Source organism: Hemibagrus wyckioides, linkage group LG24 (assembly GCF_019097595.1).
Source record: "Hemibagrus wyckioides isolate EC202008001 linkage group LG24, SWU_Hwy_1.0, whole genome shotgun sequence".
Lineage (NCBI taxonomy): Eukaryota > Metazoa > Chordata > Actinopteri > Siluriformes > Bagridae > Hemibagrus > Hemibagrus wyckioides.
Window position 1 is genome coordinate 19,176,569 of NC_080733.1, and position 21,057 is coordinate 19,197,625.

The window sequence follows — 21,057 nt, forward strand, 5'->3', positions numbered from 1 at the left end:
GGGAGAAAGTTTTCCATCTGCTTTCACACAGCCTCAGGTTCGATACCAGAGCACCTGACAGAGACGAGGACTAAAGATAGTTAACACAAACACACACATACAGTGTGACTCCATGGTGCACCTGCCTCTTCCTGTTTCTTTTATAAGTGTGTATTCTGTGTGTGTTTAGTTGTGTATTATTTGTGTTAGTGTGATGTGGCATTAGTGCATATTGTAGGAAAAAAGAGATTATAAGAGTCAGGGCGCCATCTAGTGGTGGAAATAGTAATATAATAATAATCAGAATCAGAGTCAGCTCTATTGCCAAGTACTGTGGGTTTTACATCTACAAGAAATTTAGATTAGAAAAGTAGAAATAATAATAATAATAAAATAATAATAATGATGGTGGTGCTGATGGTGAGTGTGTAGGGGTAGTGTGTGAAGGAGTAGTAAATAAATGTGTAAAGTTATTGAATGTGTGTGCATGAGTGTGTGAGTGTGTGTGAATGAGTAGTAAATGAGTGTGTAAAGTCATTGAATGTGTGTGTGTGTGAGTGTGTGAGTGAGTGAGTGAAGGTAGTGAACCGCCTGTGATTTGGGACGCGCCCCGGGCAGATCCCTGCTCTCGTGTATGGGAAGTTTCTCATATTTACACAGCTGTAAACTTCATTCTGACCGCCGAGTCTCTTTTCCGTGTCTAAGTAAGTAAGCGTTGCCTAATTTAACACAAAATAACTTTTGATTCATTTTAATTTTTAAAAAATAACTCCCTCATTTAGCCCGTAAAATCAGCTGAACGTGAAACGGGTGTTTTGAACGCACGCGGCTAACGTTAGCGTAAGATTGCTAACAGCTGCTCAAAACTAAACTTGGATATTTACAAAAACTTTTACAACCTTAAAGCCATGACTTGTGAGACTTTTTTCACGGAAAATGTTAGAACGTTATCTAGCTTGCGAGTAAATCGTATCTTTGTGTGTTTTTCAATGCGAAGAAAGATTAATGTGTTTAGCCTAGCCCTTGTGATGTTTTTGTTATTGTATTTTCTTTTCCTACCCGCTTTCCATTATGGAGCCTTGTGATTGGTCACTTTGTCTAATAGGCAGCGTGGACAGCCAATCGTCGCTGAGAAGATCATTCTAACTAGCCAATCAGAGGCGAGAAGGCGGTTTTGTCCCAATACGGGTGAGACACAGTGTATTTATAGGCTATAAAGCATAACGTGGAGAAAATGTGATTATAAATATAAAATAAATGTAAAATATCTAAAATATATAAATAATCAACACAAAGTGTGTCATAAATAAGAGCCATGTGGACGAGGTTTTCGGCTCATGACTTCATGCCAGCTGATGATTTATTTGAGATAAAAATCAGATTCATTTCTGATTCTGTTTTTTAATCCGAATTAATTTCTTCATCCTGACAGTTTAATAACACCATTTTCTATTTTTCATGCTGGATGAAAGCACAAGTCGAGGCTGTAGAGCTTGTTTATGTGTAATAATGTGGAATATTTCACACTTTTCTGCTTTTCTCTCATAATTAAAACCTTCTGGTGATTCAGTGAGCGATTGACCACACCCGTCAGTGGTCACACCCATCAGCACCTCGCCCCGGCGCCGGGGAAACCAAACCTGATCAGACAGGTTTCCACAGCTGCTTTTACACAAAACACATGACATAACACTCACAGGGAGGAAAAAAAAACAGCGTGTGAACGGATCCTGTAACATAAACACAGAAAAAAAACCTGTTCCACTGGTCAGTTATTCTCTGATTTATTCCCTGTTCCACTGGTCAGTCATTCACTAATATCAGAGAGTCAGTCAGAGGTAGAGCTGAAGGACAGTCCAGCGAGATTAAAAGTACATCTAAACAGATAAAAAGCATCATGTGTTCGGCTTTAATTAATAACAAAATTGAGATGGTTGATAAACTGCTGTGGAATAAAACTCTTATTTCATCACAGATGCTGATTATTTTCTAATAGCTATACACACACATACAAATATATATAAAATATATATATATATATACACATACACATGCATACAAATATGCACATATACACACACACACACGAATACAAATATACACATATATATATACACACACACACAGTGATTTACTTCAGTCTCCAATCAGAGCTGAAGATCACTCAGGGGTCTTATACAGCAGTGCTATAAATATCACATACCATTTACACTGTGTGTGTGTGTGTTACGCCACTTTGCTTCAGAGCAGCATGGCTCGAGGACACCAGAAGATTCAATCTCAGCAGAAAAACGCCAAGAAGCAGGCTGAGATCAAGAAATCAAAAGGTCACGACCAGAAGACGGCAGCGAAGGCAGCTCTGGTGTACACGTGTGGAGTCTGCAGGGTGGGTTACATCTCACACACACACACTCACACACACACTCATATACACATTCATACACATGTATATACACACACACATATACACATACATACACACACATACATGTATACATATACGTACACACGCATATATACACATACGCGCACATACACACACACTCATATACATACACAAACACGCATATATACATATACACACAAACGCACACATACATTCACATACATGCGCACACACGTGCATATATACATATACACATACATACACACACACATACATACATATATATATATATATATATATATATATATATATATATATATATTAGGGCTGTCAATCGATTAAAATATTTAATCGCATGATTGTCATGAGTTAACACGAGTTAACGCACTCTCTCTCTCTCTCTCTCTTTGCCTGCCTGCCTGTTTTCCGTCTTTGTTTATCCACCGGTTCTACTTCTTTGCCGGTTCCTCTGAGCGCCGCAGCACACTTACGCTCATCCAAAATGCTCTCATTGCTTCAGACACGTCATGACGTTTATCCCAAGCCAATACGAAATGAGATCCCACCCTTCCTGTCACCCCTCATTTGTCTGTATGTGTATTCGGACCCAGTGAGCAGCAGACTTTTTAAATTATTTACAAAATTATAAAAACTGCGTTAACGCGCTATAAAATTATTGTCGGCATTAATGAGTTAATGCGATAATAACGCGTTAACTTCCCCAGCCCTAATATATATATATATATATATATATATATATATATATATATATATATATATATATATATATATATACATATACATACACACACACTGTAGTGTAGTGCAGTAGTGTTGAGTGTGTTACTGCAGATGTAAGACTTGTGTATGTGTGTGTATGTGTGTATATCATTATTATTGTAAGTGTGACTCTCAGTAAAACACTCAGTCTTCAGTGTGTAGTTCTCAGTGTTTGTGATGTTTATCAGTGTGAGGAGGAGGAAAGAGCTTCCTCTCTGAGCTTGTCTCACCACCTTGTGTGTAAATTTAGGGACCCAGGAGGGGTGATGAGCCCTAGTTTAGGAGACTCTGCTGTATGTTCTGGAGCAAAGTGAGGAGAAAAACTGGGCAGAAAGTGAAGCACTGCCTCCAGGGGGCTTTGCTGTAGCTGACACACTGACTCTGCCGTCTTTTGCTTTTATTTTCATTCTGTTTCATCATTCCAGAGAGATCAATATTATTATAATAATAATAATAATAATAATTATTATTATTATTATTATTATTGTTGTTGTTGTTGTTATTTGTGTAGGATTTTGTGATATTTGATTTGTTTAAAGCGCTTCAGGGGAATTTGGTATTATATGACTTTGCATATCAGGAATTAGTTTTCCGCAGAAACTCTATAAACCGGAATATCAGGTTTTACACACACACTAATTCATGTAAAAAAAAATTTTTAAATGTAAATAAATTCCAGGGATTTCTTCAGATTTTCTTTAAAAAATCTGTATTTTTTTAATCTCAGGTTAATTTATCCAGTGTTATGTTGCCTGTTTAGTAGAGCATTTAAGTTAATTTATATAAATGTATTAATTTATTTTTTTTTAAAATTATTTTATATTTATTTATTTATTACATATCATATAATATTATGTATGTTTATATATTTTTTAATGTCCACCAACAGAACATAGTGTTTAAATTAAAGATGATTTAAAATTCAACTTTTTAAAGAATTTATTTTTGAATGAAATCCATTCAAGCAAGAAGATAAACTTATTATTAATAACAATAAAAAAGTGATAATAAATAAAACAACTGTAATTACTGTCGAATATTTAGTTGGTGTTCATTCTGAAAGGTCACGTGACTCCTTTAAAAAAATAATCGAGATTTCATTCTGTAAGTATAAACGGAGTGAAAGATTTTTGCTGCAGTTTAGATCGTGTCCTGTAGGGGGAGTTAGAGCGTGTCCTGTAGGGGGAGTTAGAGCGTGTCCTGTAGGGGGAGTTAGAGCGTGTCCTGTAGGGGGAGTTAGAGCGTGTCCTGTAGGGGGAGTTAGAAACTGTCCTGTAGGGGGAGTTAGAAACTGTCCTGTAGGGGGAGTTAGAGCCTGCCCTGTAGGGGGAGTTAGAGCGTGTCCTGTAGGGGGAGTTAGAGCGTGTCCTGTAGGGGGAGTTAGAGCCTGTCCTGTAGGGGGAGTTAGAGCGTGTCCTGTAGGGGGAGTTAGAGCGTGTCCTGTAGGGGGAGTTAGAAACTGTCCTGTAGGGGGAGTTAGAAACTGTCCTGTAGGGGGAGTTAGAGCCTGCCCTGTAGGGGGAGTTAGAGCGTGTCCTGTAGGGGGAGTTAGAGCCTGTTCTGTAGGGGGAGTTAGAGCGTGTCCTGTAGGTGGAGTTAGAGCGTGTCCTGTAGGTGGAGTTAGAGCGTGTCCTGTAGGGGGAGTTAGAGCCTGTCCTGTAGGGGGAGTTAGAGCGTGTCCTGTAAGGGGAGTTAGAAACTGTCCTGTAGGGGGAGTTAGAGCCTGTCCTGTAGGGGGAGTTAGAGCATGTCCTGTAGGGGGAGTTAGAGTTAGAGCGTGTCCTGTAGGGGGAGTTAGAGCCTGTCCTGTAGGGGGAGTTAGAAACTGTCCTGTAGGGGGAGTTAGAGCCTGTCCTGTAGGGGGAGTTAGAGCCTGTCCTGTAGGGGGAGTTAGAGCCTGTCCTGTAGGGGGAGTTAGAGCGTGTCCTGTAAGGGGAGTTAGAGCCTGTCCTGTAGGGGGAGTTAGAGCCTGCCCTGTAGGGGGAGTTAGAGCCTGCCCTGTAGGGGGAGTTAGAGCGTGTCCTGTAGGGGGAGTTAGAGCGTGTCCTGTAGGGGGAGTTAGAGCGTGTCCTGTAAGGGGAGTTAGAAACTGTCCTGTAGGGGGAGTTAGAGCGTGTCCTGTAGGGGGAGTTAGAGCCTGTCCTGTAGGGGGAGTTAGAGCCTGCCCTGTAGTGGGAGTTAGAGCCTGCCCTGTAGTGGGAGTTAGAGCGTGTCCTGTAGGTGGAGTTAGAGCGTGTCCTGTAGGGGGAGTTAGAGCGTGTCCTGTAGGGGGAGTTAGAGCGTGTCCTGTAGGTGGAGTTAGAGCCTGTCCTGTAGGGGGAGTTAGAGCCTGTCCTGTAGGGGGAGTTAGAGCCTGTCCTGTAGGGGGAGTTAGAGCGTGTCCTGTAGGTGGAGTTAGAGCCTGCCCTGTAGGGGGAGTTAGAGCGTGTCCTGTAGGGGGAGTTAGAAACTGTCCTGTAGGGGGAGTTAGAGCGTGTCCTGTAGGGGGAGTTAGAAACTGTCCTGTAGGGGGAGTTAGAGCCTGTCCTGTAGGGGGAGTTAGAGCGTGTCCTGTAGGTGGAGTTAGAGCCTGCCCTGTAGGGGGAGTTAGAGCGTGTCCTGTAGGGGGAGTTAGAGCCTGCCCTGTAGTGGGAGTTAGAGCGTGTCCTGTAGGGGGAGTTAGAAACTGTCCTGTAGGGGGAGTTAGAGCGTGTCCTGTAGGGGGAGTTAGAAACTGTCCTGTAGGGGGAGTTAGAGCCTGTCCTGTAGGGGGAGTTAGAGCGTGTCCTGTCGGGGGAGTTAGAGCCTGTCCTGTAGTGGGAGTTAGAGCGTGTCCTGTAAGGGGAGTTAGAAACTGTCCTGTAGGGGGAGTTAGAGCGTGTCCTGTAGGGGGAGTTAGAGCCTGTCCTGTAGGGGGAGTTAGAGCGTGTCCTGTAGGGGGAGTTAGAGCGTGTCCTGTAGGGGGAGTTAGAGCCTGTCCTGTAGGGGGAGTTAGAGCGTGTCCTGTAGGGGGAGTTAGAGCGTGTCCTGTAGGTGGAGTTAGAGCCTGCCCTGTAGGGGGAGTTAGAGCCTGTCCTGTAGGGGGAGTTAGAGCGTGTCCTGTAGGTGGAGTTAGAGCCTGTCCTGTAGGTGGAGTTAGAGCCTGTCCTGTAGGGGGAGTTAGAGCCTGTCCTGTAGGGGGAGTTAGAGCGTGTCCTGTAGGTGGAGTTAGAGCCTGCCCTGTAGGGGGAGTTAGAGCGTGTCCTGTAGGGGGAGTTAGAGCCTGCCCTGTAGTGGGAGTTAGAGCGTGTCCTGTAGGGGGAGTTAGAGCGTGTCCTGTAAGGGGAGTTAGAAACTGTCCTGTAGGGGGAGTTAGAGCGTGTCCTGTAGGGGGAGTTAGAGCGTGTCCTGTAGGGGGAGTTAGAGCGTGTCCTGTAGGTGGAGTTAGAGCCTGCCCTGTAGGGGGAGTTAGAGCCTGTCCTGTAGGGGGAGTTAGAAACTGTCCTGTAGGGGGAGTTAGAGCGTGTCCTGTAGGGGGAGTTAGAGCGTGTCCTGTAGGTGGAGTTAGAGCCTGTCCTGTAGGGGGAGTTAGAGCGTGTCCTGTAGGGGGAGTTAGAGCGTGTCCTGTAGGTGGAGTTAGAGCCTGCCCTGTAGGGGGAGTTAGAGCGTGTCCTGTAGGGGGAGTTAGAGCCTGCCCTGTAGGGGGAGTTAGAGCCTGCCCTGTAGGGGGAGTTAGAAACTGTCCTGTAGGGGGAGTTAGAGCGTGTCCTGTAGGGGGAGTTAGAGCGTGTCCTGTAGGGGGAGTTAGAGCCTGCCCTGTAGGGGGAGTTAGAGCATGTCCTGTAGGGGGAGTTAGAGCGTGTCCTGTAAGGGGAGTTAGAAACTGTCCTGTAGGGGGAGTTAGAGCATGTCCTGTAGGGGGAGTTAGAGCCTGTCCTGTAGGGGGAGTTAGAGCGTGTCCTGTAGGGGGAGTTAGAGCGTGTCCTGTAGGGGGAGTTAGAGCGTGTCCTGTAGGGGGAGTTAGAGTTAGAGCGTGTCCTGTAGGGGGAGTTAGAGCCTGTCCTGTAGGGGGAGTTAGAAACTGTCCTGTAGGGGGAGTTAGAGCCTGTCCTGTAGGGGGAGTTAGAGCCTGTCCTGTAGGGGGAGTTAGAGCGTGTCCTGTAAGGGGAGTTAGAAACTGTCCTGTAGGGGGAGTTAGAGCGTGTCCTGTAGGGGGAGTTAGAGCCTGTCCTATAGGGGGAGTTAGAGCCTGTCCTGTAGGGGGAGTTAGAGCGTGTCCTGTAAGGGGAGTTAGAGCGTGTCCTGTAGGGGGAGTTAGAGCGTGTCCTGTAAGGGGAGTTAGAGCGTGTCCTGTAGGGGGAGTTAGAGCGTGTCCTGTAGGGGGAGTTAGAGCGTGTCCTGTAGGGGGAGTTAGAGCGTGTCCTGTAGGGGGAGTTAGAGCGTGTCCTGTAGGGGGAGTTAGAGCCTGTCCTGTAGGGGGAGTTAGAGCCTGTCCTGTAAGGGGAGTTAGAGCGTGTCCTGTAGGGGGAGTTAGAGCGTGTCCTGTAGGGGGAGTTAGAGCCTGTCCTGTAAGGGGAGTTAGAGCGTGTCCTGTAGGGGGAGTTAGAGCGTGTCCTGTAAGGGGAGTTAGAGCGTGTCCTGTAGGGGGAGTTAGAGCGTGTCCTGTAGGGGGAGTTAGAGCGTGTCCTGTAGGGGGAGTTAGAAACTGTCCTGTAGGGGGAGTTAGAGCGTGTCCTGTAAGGGGAGTTAGAGCGTGTCCTGTAGGGGGAGTTAGAGCGTGTCCTGTAGGGGGAGTTAGAGCCTGTCCTGTAGGGGCTGTAACGTGTTCTTACGATACGAGGACACATCAGACACACCGAGGGGGCGGGTTTAGGCAGGAGTAACGTGAATCTCATCCGAATGTAATCATCTAGTCTCGTAATAACATGAAATAAACTGAGCTGGTCTGAGAGCAGGGAACTGTTGTCATGGCAACAGCTCCAAAACAGTAAGTAGTTCAGAATGACGTCAGATCATAAGATCAGAGCTTTAGTAGCCCTTTAGTAGCCTGTGGTATGGGTTAGTAGCCTGTGGTATGGGTTAGTAGCCTGTGGTATGGGTTAGTAGCCTGTGGTATGGGTTAGTAGCCTGTGGTATGGGTTAGTAGCCTGTGGTATGGGTTAGTAGCCTGTGGTATGGGTTAGTAGCCTGTGGTATGGGTTAGTAGCCTGTGGTATGGGTTATAAGGCTAAAAAACACATACCAGTTTTTATGTGCACTAAACATGAGTGTTTTTATTTTTAATGTAAATAGAGAAACTAATACAGTCAGAGTAAAGCATTGCTCATGTGTAAGGTGTGATGTTCAGGCTAGCTCTACTGCACTCATAGCACATTTGTTTCTAAAGTAAACTGTTTACTGCGTCTCTCCGTAGTCACAGATGCCGGACCCGAAAACGTTCAAGCAGCATTTCGAGAGCAAACATCCCAAAAATCCTCTTCCTCCGGAGTTGGTGGGTGTGGAAGCCTGAGCGTCGCTCCTCCAACCTGCACCGCGGCTTCACCTTCAGAGACTGTTAACGCTCTCAACTGTTTCCCCAACGGCAAAAAACCCACATGCGGACGTCCGTCTGTCTGTCTGATTGTCCATCTGTCTGTCTGCCTGTCTGATTGTTCATCTGTCTGTCCGTCTGTCTGTCTGTCGTTTGTCTGTCTGATTGTCTTTGTCTGTCTGTCTGTCCATCCATCTGTCTGTCTGATTGTCTGGCTGTCCATCTGTCAGGCTGTTCATTTGTCTGTCTGTCTGTCTGTCCGTCTGTCTGTCTTTCTGATTGCCTGTCTGTCTGATTAACTCCACACTGGTTTGTGTTGAATGTGTCTCACACACTGCTGCGCTGAGGTACATAGGGGCTGATGATAAACAGGTGACGGGATGATGATGATGATGATGTAATTATAAAGTGATGTATTTTCCGGATTATAAAGCCTCCTCTTTACATAGTGTTAGGAGGGATATTTAATATCTTTATGTTGCATCTGCTCGGTTCTCTGTGTTTCACTTTCAGTAAGCTGCCTGTGATTTTACTCTTCTAAACCTGAGCAGAATTATCAAGATCATTAGCAAGAATTAGCTAGCTCAGGGTGGTGGATATTACAGAACGCTAACGACGCTAGATGTTGATACTAATTAGTATGATGAATGTGTCTATAAATTAGTTTAAAAAAAAAAACAACTGGACCTTGTACTCCGGAACATGCGCCACTCGAACCTGTGGACAAATTTTTTATTTCATTTGTGGATAAAAGTGATGATTGGAATTGTTTTTGTAATTTTTCTGAGCACACTGGACACTGGATGTGGGCGGGGTGATTATCTGTATACTCCTTTAAATTCCTGCAGAAATCATCCCCTTACTCCTCACTGGAATCCAGCTCAGTGATCTGGACGCTTCAGTGACCAGGTTCCTGCAAAAAAAAATGTAATATAACCTTCTAATAAAGTTTAATTTTGTTTATGAAGCGTCCTGTCTTTTTCATTCAGGGGCATGGGGCTTAGTTTACATTAATGAATCTCAATTCTAAAATCAAAAAGTGATCACTTACAGTGGCTACAACTAGCTGGCTAATGATTAGCTAGTGCATCGTTAGCTGTGCGATCTTCAGGTAGCAGGCTAATGAACAACTAGCTAAGATCATTAGCTTTGCTGTCTTCAGCTAGCAGGCTAGTAAACTTGGCTGCTGTTTAAATACCTCATGTTAGCTGCCTTACTAGTAAAAAAAAAAAGGCATTTACTAACAAACTTTGAGCTCATGTTAGCGCAGTGCTGCACTCAGAACACCAGCTTGGGTTTTGTTGAATAAATCTTTCAAAAACTATATATTTATTTAAAGTTTAATCATCATTAATACTTTTTTGTTGATGGTTGCACAAATGTTTGTTTAGAACACATCTGACCAGACTGTAAGACTTTCACTCTTCGCCCCTGGGCTACGCTTTGCTCTAGCCTTCTTTATCTAGCGATGAAATCAGCTCGCTGTTCTGGGCGTGAAGCTTTAACAAATTCCTGAGAATCGGGTGAGCCACGCCGAGAGAGAAACTCAAATATGCAAATGAAGTGGGAGTATTATTAACAATTTAAAAATAGTTCTGAAATACAGTACAACTTTAGGCCACACCCCTAACCTGGTTTACACAATTAGCGCACTAACACGGAGGCTTCTGTTTAGTGTTATTGTTTATTATTAGTGACCTCACAGCTTCTACACTGAGGTAGCTCGGACATTCGACTCTAATCCGGGTCAACTGTGAGAAAGAATCTCCGGAATGCCAGAGTGAAGGATTTCAGGAAAGCTCCTCAGGAGCAGGTTGAATGTAAAGGTGAAGCTCAGACAGTGGGTTGTGTTTGCAGGATCAGCGTTTGTGTGAAGTGGGTTACTCCATCAAACACTCCAGTCCAGAGAGGAAACATGTGACTGCTGAAAAATAGATCTGACACACACACACACGAGCCAGAACACAGGGTTATGGGAACACTGCTTTTATTAGAACGTCCCAACGTCCTTTGCTCCAATTTCTGAAACCCCGATGGAGTGGAAGATCTGCTTTTAAAGAAAAAGGCTAGCGTACAGTAAGAGTTCTGCTAACACACAGCGCTGGGAAGAAGTCGGAAACAAAAGAAATCGAATAAAACAAAAATGTTTTGGTTTAAAGACTTTTTGGTAACATTCCAAAAATTTGTTTAGAAAGAGCAGATCTTCAGAGCAGATCCTCACGTCCTGACTCATTTAAACCTGTCTCATTCACGCTAGCTCACAGAGAGCACTCTGATGTAACTTCCTGTGAGGTAAAAACTCAAGATTCAAGAAGCTTTTATTGTCATTTTATTGTCATTTCAACCACAACTGACGCAGTTTATAGTGAAATGAAACGTTTCTCCAGGACTCTGAACATCTCTTGAGGAAACGGAGGAGTCCAGGGGGTTATGTGAGCTGATCCTAACACTGAGCTAGTTACAACTAGTTGCAGTAACATTAACTACCTTAGCTTTTTCACTGTGCTGGAATCTGTAGGGTTTTGTTAGCAATCGATGCTAGGTGTAATTTCAGCAGCTGTGTCTGTTTTCTTAACACGATCTAACACAATGTGCCAAATAAACCTAAATATTAAGTGTAATTAGCTAGTTTAGGCTAGGTGTTTATGTTGTACAGTTGCCTAGCAACAGTTTTGTGATATCACAGTTCAGGCTTGACTTATTAATCCAAGAGGAAGTGAAAGAATCTAGCTGAAATTTTTAATCTATAGTTTCCTCCTCACAGGTTCCTCTTCGGCACAGGATCCTCCTCCTCACAGGTTCCTCTTCGGCACAGGATCCTCCTCCTCACAAGTTCCTCTTCGGCACAGGATCCTCCTCCTCACAGGTTCCTCTTCGGCACAGGATCCTCCTCCTCACAGGTTCCTCTTCGGCACAGGATCCTCCTCCTCACAAGTTCCTCTTCGGCACAGGATCCTCCTCCTCACAGGTTCCTCTTCGGCACAGGATCCTCCTCCTCACAGGTTCCTCTTCGGCACAGGATCCTCCTCCTCACAGGTTCCTCTTCGGCACAGGATCCTCCTCCTCACAGGTTCCTCTTCGGCACAGGATCCTCCTCCTCACAGGTTCCTCTTCGGCACAGGATCCTCCTCCTCACAGGTTCCTCTTCGGCACAGGATCCTCCTCCTCACAGGTTCCTCTTCGGCACAGGATCCTCCTCCTCACAGGTTCCTCCTCCTCTGCACAGGTTCCTCCTCAGTACAGGTTCCTCCTCAGTACAGGTTCATCCTCCTCACAGGTTCCTCCTCCTCCTCACAGGTTCCTCCTTCACACAGGTTCCTCCTCACAGATTCCTCCTCCCCATAGGCTCCTCCTCCATACAGGTTCTTCCTCACAGGTTCCTCTTCCTCACAGGTTCCTCTTCCTCACAGGTTCCTCTTCCTCACAGGTTCCTCCTCCTCACAGGTTCCTCCTCCTCCTCACTCTACATGTGTGTAAAATGTGCTTTTATGGAAACGGTAGCAGATCCCACAGCTCTGAACCCGGCGTCTGACCGCGGCCTGGTCCGACTCATGACTTCCTCAGACGTCGACTCATTCAGTAACCGGATCTCCATTCTTACCCGAGTGACCTGTAGAGGATATGAGTGTGAGAGCGGGAGGAAGGATCAGTCCACACAACATCCTCATGAAAAGAAAACAGGCCCGCTACCGTTCCAGCCCAGCTTCAGTGGCTTTCCTTTGCAGACCCACGCCTTCCTTCCTGCACATCACTCGCTCCTCAGGATGCGGAGCTGCAGCCATCCGTTTCTTTCTTCATCCACGTTATTTATGATCTGCATTTATTCACCAAACTCCCAGCTGTTCATACAGAAACATCTAATACTTCAAAGTTGTTTGTTTTGTGCTCAGATCTTCACATTTAGGATCAGGACTTGTACAACCTGTAGTGAACATAAGTCCAAAACACACGGGATTATTTTCTTTTAGTTTCCTTAAATATAAAAAAAAAGTGCTTATAAATATTTCAGTCTGTCTCAGGCACTTCACAGCACTTCATCTATTACAGCCTTCCACTCTGATGATAAAACATTTCCTCTTATTATAGAATTAAACTCAGTTTATCTAAATAAAATATTCTAAGATGTCTATCATTACATTTTTCAAACAAAGTTGCTATCATTGATGGAGCTTATAAACTCACAAACAACAAACAAATAATCTCATTAAAGTAAAAAGATTTTAGTGCAGAAAAGAATAGGGTTGTGAGACAGGAGACAGTGTGAGACAGGAGACAGTGTGTTACAGGAGACTGTGAGACAGGAGACAGTGAGACAGGAGACTGTGAGACAGGAGACAGTGTGAGACAGGAGACTGTGAGACAAGAGACAGAGTGATACAGGAGACTGTGAGACAGGAGACTGTGAGACAGGAGAGAGAGTGAGACAGGAGACTGTGAGACAGGAGACTGTGAGACAGGAGATAGAGTGTGACAGGAGACAGAATGAGACAGGAGAGAGAGTGTACCTTTTTCTGTGTGTGAGGTGTGGGGGGGGTATGTGTGTGGTGTGTGTGAGGAGTGTGTGAAGTGTCTAGGGGTGTGTGTGGGGAGTGTGTGTGTGGTGTGTGTGAGGTGTGTGTGGTGTGTGTGAGGGGTGTGTGAGGAGTGTGTGTGTGGTGAGTGTGAGGAGTGTGCGAGATGTGGGTGTGGTGTATGTGTGTGGTGTGTGTGAGGAGTGTGTGTGTGGTGTGTGTGAGGAGTGCGTGTGAGGAGTGTGTGGTGTATGTATGTGGTGTGTGTGAGGAGTGTGTGAGGTGTGTGTGAGGTGTGTTTGTGTGGTGTATGTGTGTGGTGTATGTGAGGAGTGTGTAAGATGTGTGTGTGAGATGTGTGTGGTGTATGTGTGAGGAGTGTGTGTGAGGAGTGTGTGAGATGTGTGTGTGTGGTATATGTGTGTGGTGTGTGTGAGGAGTGTGTGAGTTGTGTGTGTGTGGTGTATGTGTGAGGAGTGTGTGAGATGTGTGTGTGTGTGAGGAGTGTGTGAGATGTGTGTGTGTGAGGTGTGTGTGTGTGGAGTGTGTGAGGTGTATGTGTGAGGAGTGTGTGAGGTGTGTGTGTGAGGAGTGTGTGCGAGGAGTGTGTGAGATCTGTGTGTGAGGTGTGTGTGTGGTGTATGTGTGAGGAGTGTGTGAGGTGTGTGAGTGTGGTGTGTGTGAGGAGTGTGTGGTGTATGTGTGTGGTGTGTGTGAGATGTGTGTGAGATGTGTGTGTGTGAGATGTGTGTGAGGTGTGTATGAGGTGTGTGTGCTTGGTGTGTTTGAGGTGTGTGTGTGAGGAGTGTGTGTGAGGAGTGTGTGGTGTGTGTGTGAGGAGTGTGTGTGGTGTGTGTGTGAGGAGTGTGTGTGTGGTGAGTGTGAGGTGTGTGTGAGGTGTGTGTGTGTGGTGTATGTGTGTAGTGTGTGTGTGTGTGTGTGTGGTGTATGTGTGTGGTGAGTGTGAGGAGTGTGTGTGTGGTGTGTGAGGAGTGTGTGAGGTGTGTGTGTGTGGTGTGTGTGTGTGGTGTATGTGTGTAGTGTGTGTGGTGTATGTGTGTGGTGAGTGTGAGGATTGTGTGTGTGGTGTGTGTGAGGAGTGTGTGAGGAGTGCGTGTGAGGAGTGTGTGGTGTATGTGTGTGGTGTGTGTGAGGAGTGTGTGAGGTGTGTGTGTGTGGTGTATGTGTGTGGTGTGTGTGAGGAGTGTGTGACGTGTGTGTGTGATATATGTGTGTGGTGTGTGTGAGGAGTGTGTGTGGTGTATGTGTGAGGAGTGTGTGAGATGTGTGTGTGTGGTGTGGTGTATGTGTGTGGTGTGTGTGTGGAGTGTGTGAAGTGTGTGTGAGGAGTGTGTGAGGAGTGTGTGTGGTGTATGTGTGAGGAGTGTGTGAGGTGTGTGTGTGTGGTATATGTGTGTGGTGTCTGTGAGGAGTGTGTGAGGTGTGTGTGTGAGGAGTGTGTGCGAGGAGTGTGTGAGATCTGTGTGTGAGGAGTGTGTGGTGTATGTGTGTGGTGTGTGTGAGGTGTGTGTGTGAGGAGTGTGTGAGGAGTGTGTGGTGTATGTGTGTGGTGTGTGTGAGATGTGTGTGAGATGTGCATGTGAGGAGTGTGTGAGGTGTGTGTGTGTGTGACGTGTGTGAGGAGTGTGTGTGGTGTGTTTGAGGTGTGTGTGGTGTGTTTGAGGTGTGTGTGTGTGTGTGAGATGTGTGTGAGGAGTGTGTGAGATGTGCGTAATGTGTGTGTGGTGTATGTGTGTGGTGTGTGTGTGAGGAGTGTGTGAGATGTGTGTGTGGTGTGTGTGTGTGATGTATGTGTGTGGTGTGTGTGTGAGGAGTGTGTGAGGTTTGTGTGTGGGGGTTATGTGTGTGGTGTGTGTGAGGAGTGTGTGGTTGGGGTATGTGTGTGGTGTGTGTGAGAAGTGTGTGAGGTGTCTGGGAGGGTATGTGTGTGGTGTGTGTGAGATGTGCGTAATGTGTGTGTGTCTGGTGTGTGTGAGGTGTGTGTGTGGTGTGTGTGAGGAGTGTGTGAAATGTGTGTGTGGTGTATGTGTGAGGAGTGTGTGAGATGTGTGTGTGAGGAGTGTGTGAGATGTGTGTGTGAGATGTGTGTGAGATGTGTGTGAGGAGTATGTGTGTGTGGCGTAAGTGTGTGGTCTATGTGTGTGGTGTGTGTGAGATGTGTGTGGTGTGTGTGAGGAGTGTGTGAGATGTGTGTGTGAGGAGTGTGTGAGATGTGTGTGTGGTGTGTGTGAGGAATGTGTGTGGTGTATGTGTGTGGTGTGTGTGAGGAGTGTGTTTGAGGAGTGTGTGTGTGTGGTGTATATGTGTGGTGTGTGTGAGGAGTATGTGTGAGAGGTGTGTGTGAGATGTGTGTGTGAGATGTGTGTGAGATGTGTGTGAGGTGTGTGTGAGGAGTGTGTGAGATGTGTGTGTGAGGAGTGTGTGAGGAGTGTGTGAGATGTGTGTGTGAGATGTGTGTGTGAGATGTGTGTGTGAGGTGTGTGTGAGATGTGTGTGTGAGGAGTGTGTGAAATGTGTGTGTGAGATGTGTGTGTGAGATGTGTGTGTGAGGAGTGTGTGAGATGTGTGTGTGAGGAGTGTGTGAGATGTGTGTGAGGAGTGTGTGAGATGTGTGTGAGATGTGTGTGTGAGGAGTGTGTGAGATGTGTGTGAGGAGTGTGTGAGATGTGTGTGAGATGTGTGTGTGAGGAGTGTGTGAGATGTGTGTGTGAGGAGTGTGTGAGATGTGTGTGTGAGGAGTGTGTGAGATGTGTGTGTGAGGTGTGTGTGAGATGTGTGTGTGAGGTGTGTGAGATGTGTGTGTGAGATGTGTGTGTGAGATGTGTGTGTGAGATGTGTGTGTGATGTGTGTGTGAGATGTGTGTGTGAGATGTGTGTGTGATGTGTGTGTGAGGTGTGTGTGAGATGTGTGTGTGAGGAGTGTGTGAGATGTGTGTGTGAGGAGTGTGTGAGATGTGTGTGTGAGGTGTGTGTGAGGTGTGTGTGTGAGGAGTGTGTGAGATGTGTGTGTGAGGAGTGTGTGAGATGTGTGTGAGATGTGTGTGTGAGATGTGTGTGTGAGGAGTGTGTGAGATGTGTGTGTGAGGAGTGTGTGAGATGTGTGTGTGAGATGTGTGTGAGGAATGTGTGTGAGGTGTGTGTGAGATGTGTGTGTGTGAGGAGTGTGTGAGATGTGTGTGTGAGTTGTGTGTGTGAGTTGTGTGTGTGAGGTGTGTGTGAGATGTGTGTGTGAGGAATGTGTGAGATGTGTGTGTGAGATGTGTGTGTGAGGAGTGTGTGAGATGTGTGTGTGAGATGTGTGTGAGGAATGTGTGAGATGTGTGTGTGAGATGTGTGTGTGAGATGTGTGTGTGAGGAGTGTGTGAGATGTGTGTGTGAGATGTGTGAGATGTGTGTGTGAGGAGTGTGTGAGATGTGTGTGTGAGATGTGTGTGTGAGGTGTGTGTGAGATGTGTGTGAGGAATGTGTGAGATGTGTGTGTGAGATGTGTGTGTGAGGAGTGTGTGAGATGTGTGTGTGAGATGTGTGTGAGGAGTGTGTGAGATGTGTGTGAGATGTGTGTGTGAGATGTGTGTGAGATGTGTGTGAGGTGTGTGTGAGGAGTGTGTGAGATGTGTGTGTGAGATGTGTGTGTGAGATGTGTGTGAGATGTGTGTGAGGTGTGTGTGAGGAGTGTGTGAGATGTGTGTGTGAGGAGTGTGTGAGGAGTGTGTGAGATGTGTGTGTGAGATGTGTGTGTGAGATGTGTGAGAGATGTGTGTGTGTGAGGAGTGTGTGAGATGTGTGTGTGAGATGTGTGTGTGAGATGTGTGTGTGAGGAGTGTGTGAGGTGTGTGTGAGATGTGTGTGTGAGGAGTGTGTGAAATGTGTGTGTGAGATGTGTGTGTGAGATGTGTGTGAGATGTGTGTGAGGAGTGTGTGAGATGTGTGTGTGAGATGTGTGTGAGATGTGTGTGTGAGGTGTGTGTGAGATGTGTGTGTGAGGAGTGTGTTAGATGTGTGTGAGGAGTGTGTGAGATGTGTGTGAGATGTGTGTGTGAGGAGTGTGTGAGATGTGTGTGTGAGGAGTGTGTGAGATGTGTGTGTGAGGAGTGTGTTAGATGTGTGTGAGGAGTGTGTGAGATGTGTGTGTGAGGAGTGTGTGAGATGTGTGTGTGAGGAGTGTGTTAGATGTGTGTGAGGAGTGTGTGAGATGTGTGTGAGATGTGTGTGTGAGGAGTGTGTGAGATGTGTGTGTGAGGAGTGTGTGAGATGTGTGTGTGAGGAGTGTGTTAGATGTGTGTGAGGAGTGTGTGAGATGTGTGTGAGATGTGTGTGTGAGGAGTGTGTGAGATGTGTGTGTGAGGAGTGTGTGAGATGTGTGTGAGGAGTGTGTGAGATGTGTGTGAGATGTGTGTGTGAGGAGTGTGTGAGATGTGTGTGTGAGGAGTGTGTGAGGAGTGTGTGAGATGTGTGTGAGATGTGTGTGTGAGATGTGTGTGTGAGATGTGTGTGTGAGATGTGTGTGAGGAGTGTGTGAGATGTGTGTGAGATGTGTGTGTGAGGAGTGTGTGAGATGTGTGTGTGAGGAGTGTGTGAGGTGTGTGTGAGGTGTGTGTGAGATGTGTGTGTGAGATGTGTGTGAGATGTGTGTGAGGTGTGTGTGAGGAGTGTGTGAGATGTGTGTGTGAGGAGTGTGTGAGGAGTGTGTGAGATGTGTGTGTGAGATGTGTGTGTGAGATGTGTGAGAGATGTGTGTGTGTGAGGAGTGTGTGAGATGTGTGTGTGAGATGTGTGTGTGAGGAGTGTGTGAGGTGTGTGTGAGATGTGTGTGTGAGGAGTGTGTGAAATGTGTGTGTGAGATGTGTGTGTGAGATGTGTGTGAGATGTGTGTGTGAGGTGTGTGTGAGGAGTGTGTGAGATGTGTGTGTGAGATGTGTGTGAGATGTGTGTGTGAGGTGTGTGTGAGATGTCTGTGTGAGGAGTGTGTGAGATGTGTGTGTGAGGAGTGTGTGAGATGTGTGTGAGATGTGTGTGAGATGTGTGTGAGATGTGTGTGTGAGGAGTGTGTGAGATGTGTGTGTGAGGAGTGTGTGAGATGTGTGTGTGAGGAGTGTGTTAGATGTGTGTGTGAGATGTGTGTGAGATGTGTGTGTGAGGAGTGTGTGAGATGTGTGTGTGAGGAGTGTGTGAGATGTGTGTGTGAGGAGTGTGTTAGATGTGTGTGTGAGGAGTGTGTTAGATGTGTGTGAGGAGTGTGTGAGATGTGTGTGAGATGTGTGTGAGGAGTGTGTGAGATGTGTGTGAGATGTGTGTGTGAGGAGTGTGTGAGATGTGTGTGTGAGGAGTGTGTGAGGAGTGTGTGAGATGTGTGTGTGAGTGTGTGAGATGTGTGTGAGATGTGTGTGTGAGAGTGTGTGAGATGTGTGTGTGAGAGTGTGTTAGATGTGTGTGAGAGTGTGTTAGATGTGTGTGTGAGATGTGTGTGTGAGATGTGTGTGAGATGTGTGTGTGAGGAGTGTGTGAGATGTGTGTGTGAGGAGTGTGTGAGATGTGTGTGTGAGATGAGTGTGTGAGATGTGTGTGAGGATGTGTGTGAGATGTGTGTGTGAGGAGTGTGTGAGATGTGTGTGTGAGATGTGTGTGAGATGTGTGTGTGAGGAGTGTGTGAGATGTGTGTGTGTGTGTGAGAGTGTGTGAGATGTGTGTGTGAGATGTGTGTGAGATGTGTGTGTGATGTGTGTGTGAGAGTGTGTGAGATGTGTGTGTGAGGAGTGTGTGAGATGTGTGTGTGAGGAGTGTGTGAGATGTGTGTGTGAGGTGTGTGAGATGTGTGTGTGAGGAGTGTGTGAGATGTGTGTGTGAGGAGTGTGTGAGAGTGTGTGTGAGATGTGTGAGAGAGTGTGTGTGTGAGGTGTGTGAGGTGTGTGTGAGGAGTGTGTGAGATGTGTGTGTGAGATGTGTGTGAGGAGTGTGTGAGATGTGTGTGTGAGATGTGTGTGAGGAGTGTGTCAGATGTGTGTGTGAGGAGTGTGTGAGATGTGTGTGTGAGATGTGTGTGTGAGATGTGTGTGTGAGGTGTGTGTGAGATGTGTGTGTGAGATGTGTGTGTGAGATGTGTGTGTGAGATGTGTGTGTGAGATGTGTGTGTGATGTGTGTGTGAGGTGTGTGTGAGATGTGTGTGTGAGGAGTGTGTGAGATGTGTGTGTGAGGAGTGTGTGAGATGTGTGTGTGAGGTGTGTGTGAGATGTGTGTGTGAGGAGTGTGTGAGATGTGTGTGTGAGGAGTGTGTGAGATGTGTGTGAGATGTGTGTGTGAGGAGTGTGTGAGATGTGTGTGTGAGGAGTGTGTGAGATGTGTGTGTGAGATGTGTGTGAGGAATGTGTGTGAGGTGTGTGTGAGATGTGTGTGTGTGAGGAGTGTGTGAGATGTGTGTGTGAGTTGTGTGTGTGAGGTGTGTGTGAGATGTGTGTGTGAGGAATGTGTGAGATGTGTGTGTGAGATGTGTGTGTGAGGAGTGTGTGAGATGTGTGTGTGAGATGTGTGTGAGGAATGTGTGAGATGTGTGTGTGAGATGTGTGTGTGAGATGTGTGTGTGAGGAGTGTGTGAGATGTGTGTGTGAGATGTGTGAGATGTGTGTGTGAGGAGTGTGTGAGATGTGTGTGTGAGATGTGTGTGTGAGGTGTGTGTGAGATGTGTGTGAGGAATGTGTGAGATGTGTGTGTGAGATGTGTGTGTGAGGAGTGTGTGAGATGTGTGTGTGAGATGTGTGTGTGAGATGTGTGTGAGGTGTGTGTGAGATGTGTGTGAGATGTGTGTGTGAGATGTGTGTGAGGAGTGTGTGAGATGTGTGTGTGAGGAGTGTGTGAGATGTGTGTGTGAGGTGTGTGTGTGAGATGTGTGTGTGAGATGTGTGTGTGAGATGTGTGTGAGGAGTGTGTGAGATGTGTGTGTGAGGAGTGTGTGAGATGTGTGTGTGAGGTGTGTGTGTGAGATGTGTGTGTGAGATGTGTGTGTGAGATGTGTGTGAGGAGTGTGTGAGATGTGTGTGTGAGATGTGTGTGTGAGATGTGTGTGAGATGTGTGTGAGGAATGTGTGAGATGTGTGTGAGATGTGTGTGTGAGATGTGTGTGAGGTGTGTGTGAGATGTGTGTGTGAGATGTGTGTGTGAGATGTGTGTGAGGAGTGTGTGAGATGTGTGTGTGAGATGTGTGTGTGAGATGTGTGTGTGATGTGTGTGAGGAGTGTGTGAGATGTGTGTGTGAGGAGTGTGTGAGATGTGTGTGTGAGGTGTGTGTGTGAGATGTGTGTGTGAGATGTGTGTGAGATGTGTGTGAGGAGTGTGTGAGATGTGTGTGAGATGTGTGTGTGAGATGTGTGTGAGATGTGTGTGAGGAATGTGTGAGATGTGTGTGAGATGTGTGTGAGATGTGTGTGTGAGGTGTGTGTGAGATGTGTGTGTGAGATGTGTGTGTGAGATGTGTGTGAGGAGTGTGTGAGATGTGTGTGTGAGATGTGTGTGTGAGATGTGTGTGTGAGATGTGTGTGTGAGATGTGTGTGAGATGTGTGTGAGGAGTGTGTGAGATGTGTGTGTGAGATGTGTGTGTGAGAAGTGTGTGAGATGTGTGTGAGGAGTGTGTGAGATGTGTTCTGAGATGTGTGTGAGATGTGTGTGAGTTGTGTGTGAGATGTGTGTGTGAGATGTGTGTGAGGAATGTGTGAGATGTGTGTGAGATGTGTGTGTGAGGTGTGTGTGTGAGATGTGTGTGTGAGATGTGTGTGTGAGGAGTGTGTGAGATGTGTGTGTCAGATGTGTGTGTGAGATGTGTGTGAGATGTGTGTGAGGTGTGTGTGAGGAGTGTGTGAGATGTGTGTGAGATGTGTGTGAGGTGTGTGTGAGGAGTGTGTG

General features: G+C 46.5%; 1 protein-coding gene across 2 annotated transcripts; it reads left to right on the forward strand.

Moving 5' to 3' along the window:
- The first annotated feature begins 526 nt into the window (after positions 1–526).
- Positions 527–9,596, forward strand: znf706 (zinc finger protein 706). Of its 2 annotated transcripts, none has more exons than XM_058377230.1 (4): positions 527–683; positions 1,085–1,167; positions 2,225–2,365; positions 8,517–9,596. In XM_058377230.1, exons 3-4 carry the CDS (start codon positions 2,231–2,233, stop codon positions 8,610–8,612), a joined length of 231 nt encoding a protein of 76 aa, XP_058233213.1. In that variant the 5' UTR covers positions 527–683; positions 1,085–1,167; positions 2,225–2,230; the 3' UTR covers positions 8,613–9,596. The 2 variants fall into 2 exon arrangements, with proteins under 2 accessions (XP_058233213.1, XP_058233212.1); XM_058377229.1 differs by having other exon boundaries at positions 2,230–2,365.
- Positions 9,597–21,057: the final 11,461 nt, after the last annotated feature.

Coding starts and splice junctions, on each gene's coding strand:
- znf706 (XM_058377230.1), top strand. CDS start 2,231: ATGGCTCGAGGACACCAGAAGATTCAATCTCAGCAGAAAAACGCCAAG. Junction 2,366..8,516: donor ACACGTGTGGAGTCTGCAGG/GTGGGTTACATC, acceptor GTCTCTCCGTAG/TCACAGATGCCGGACCCGAA.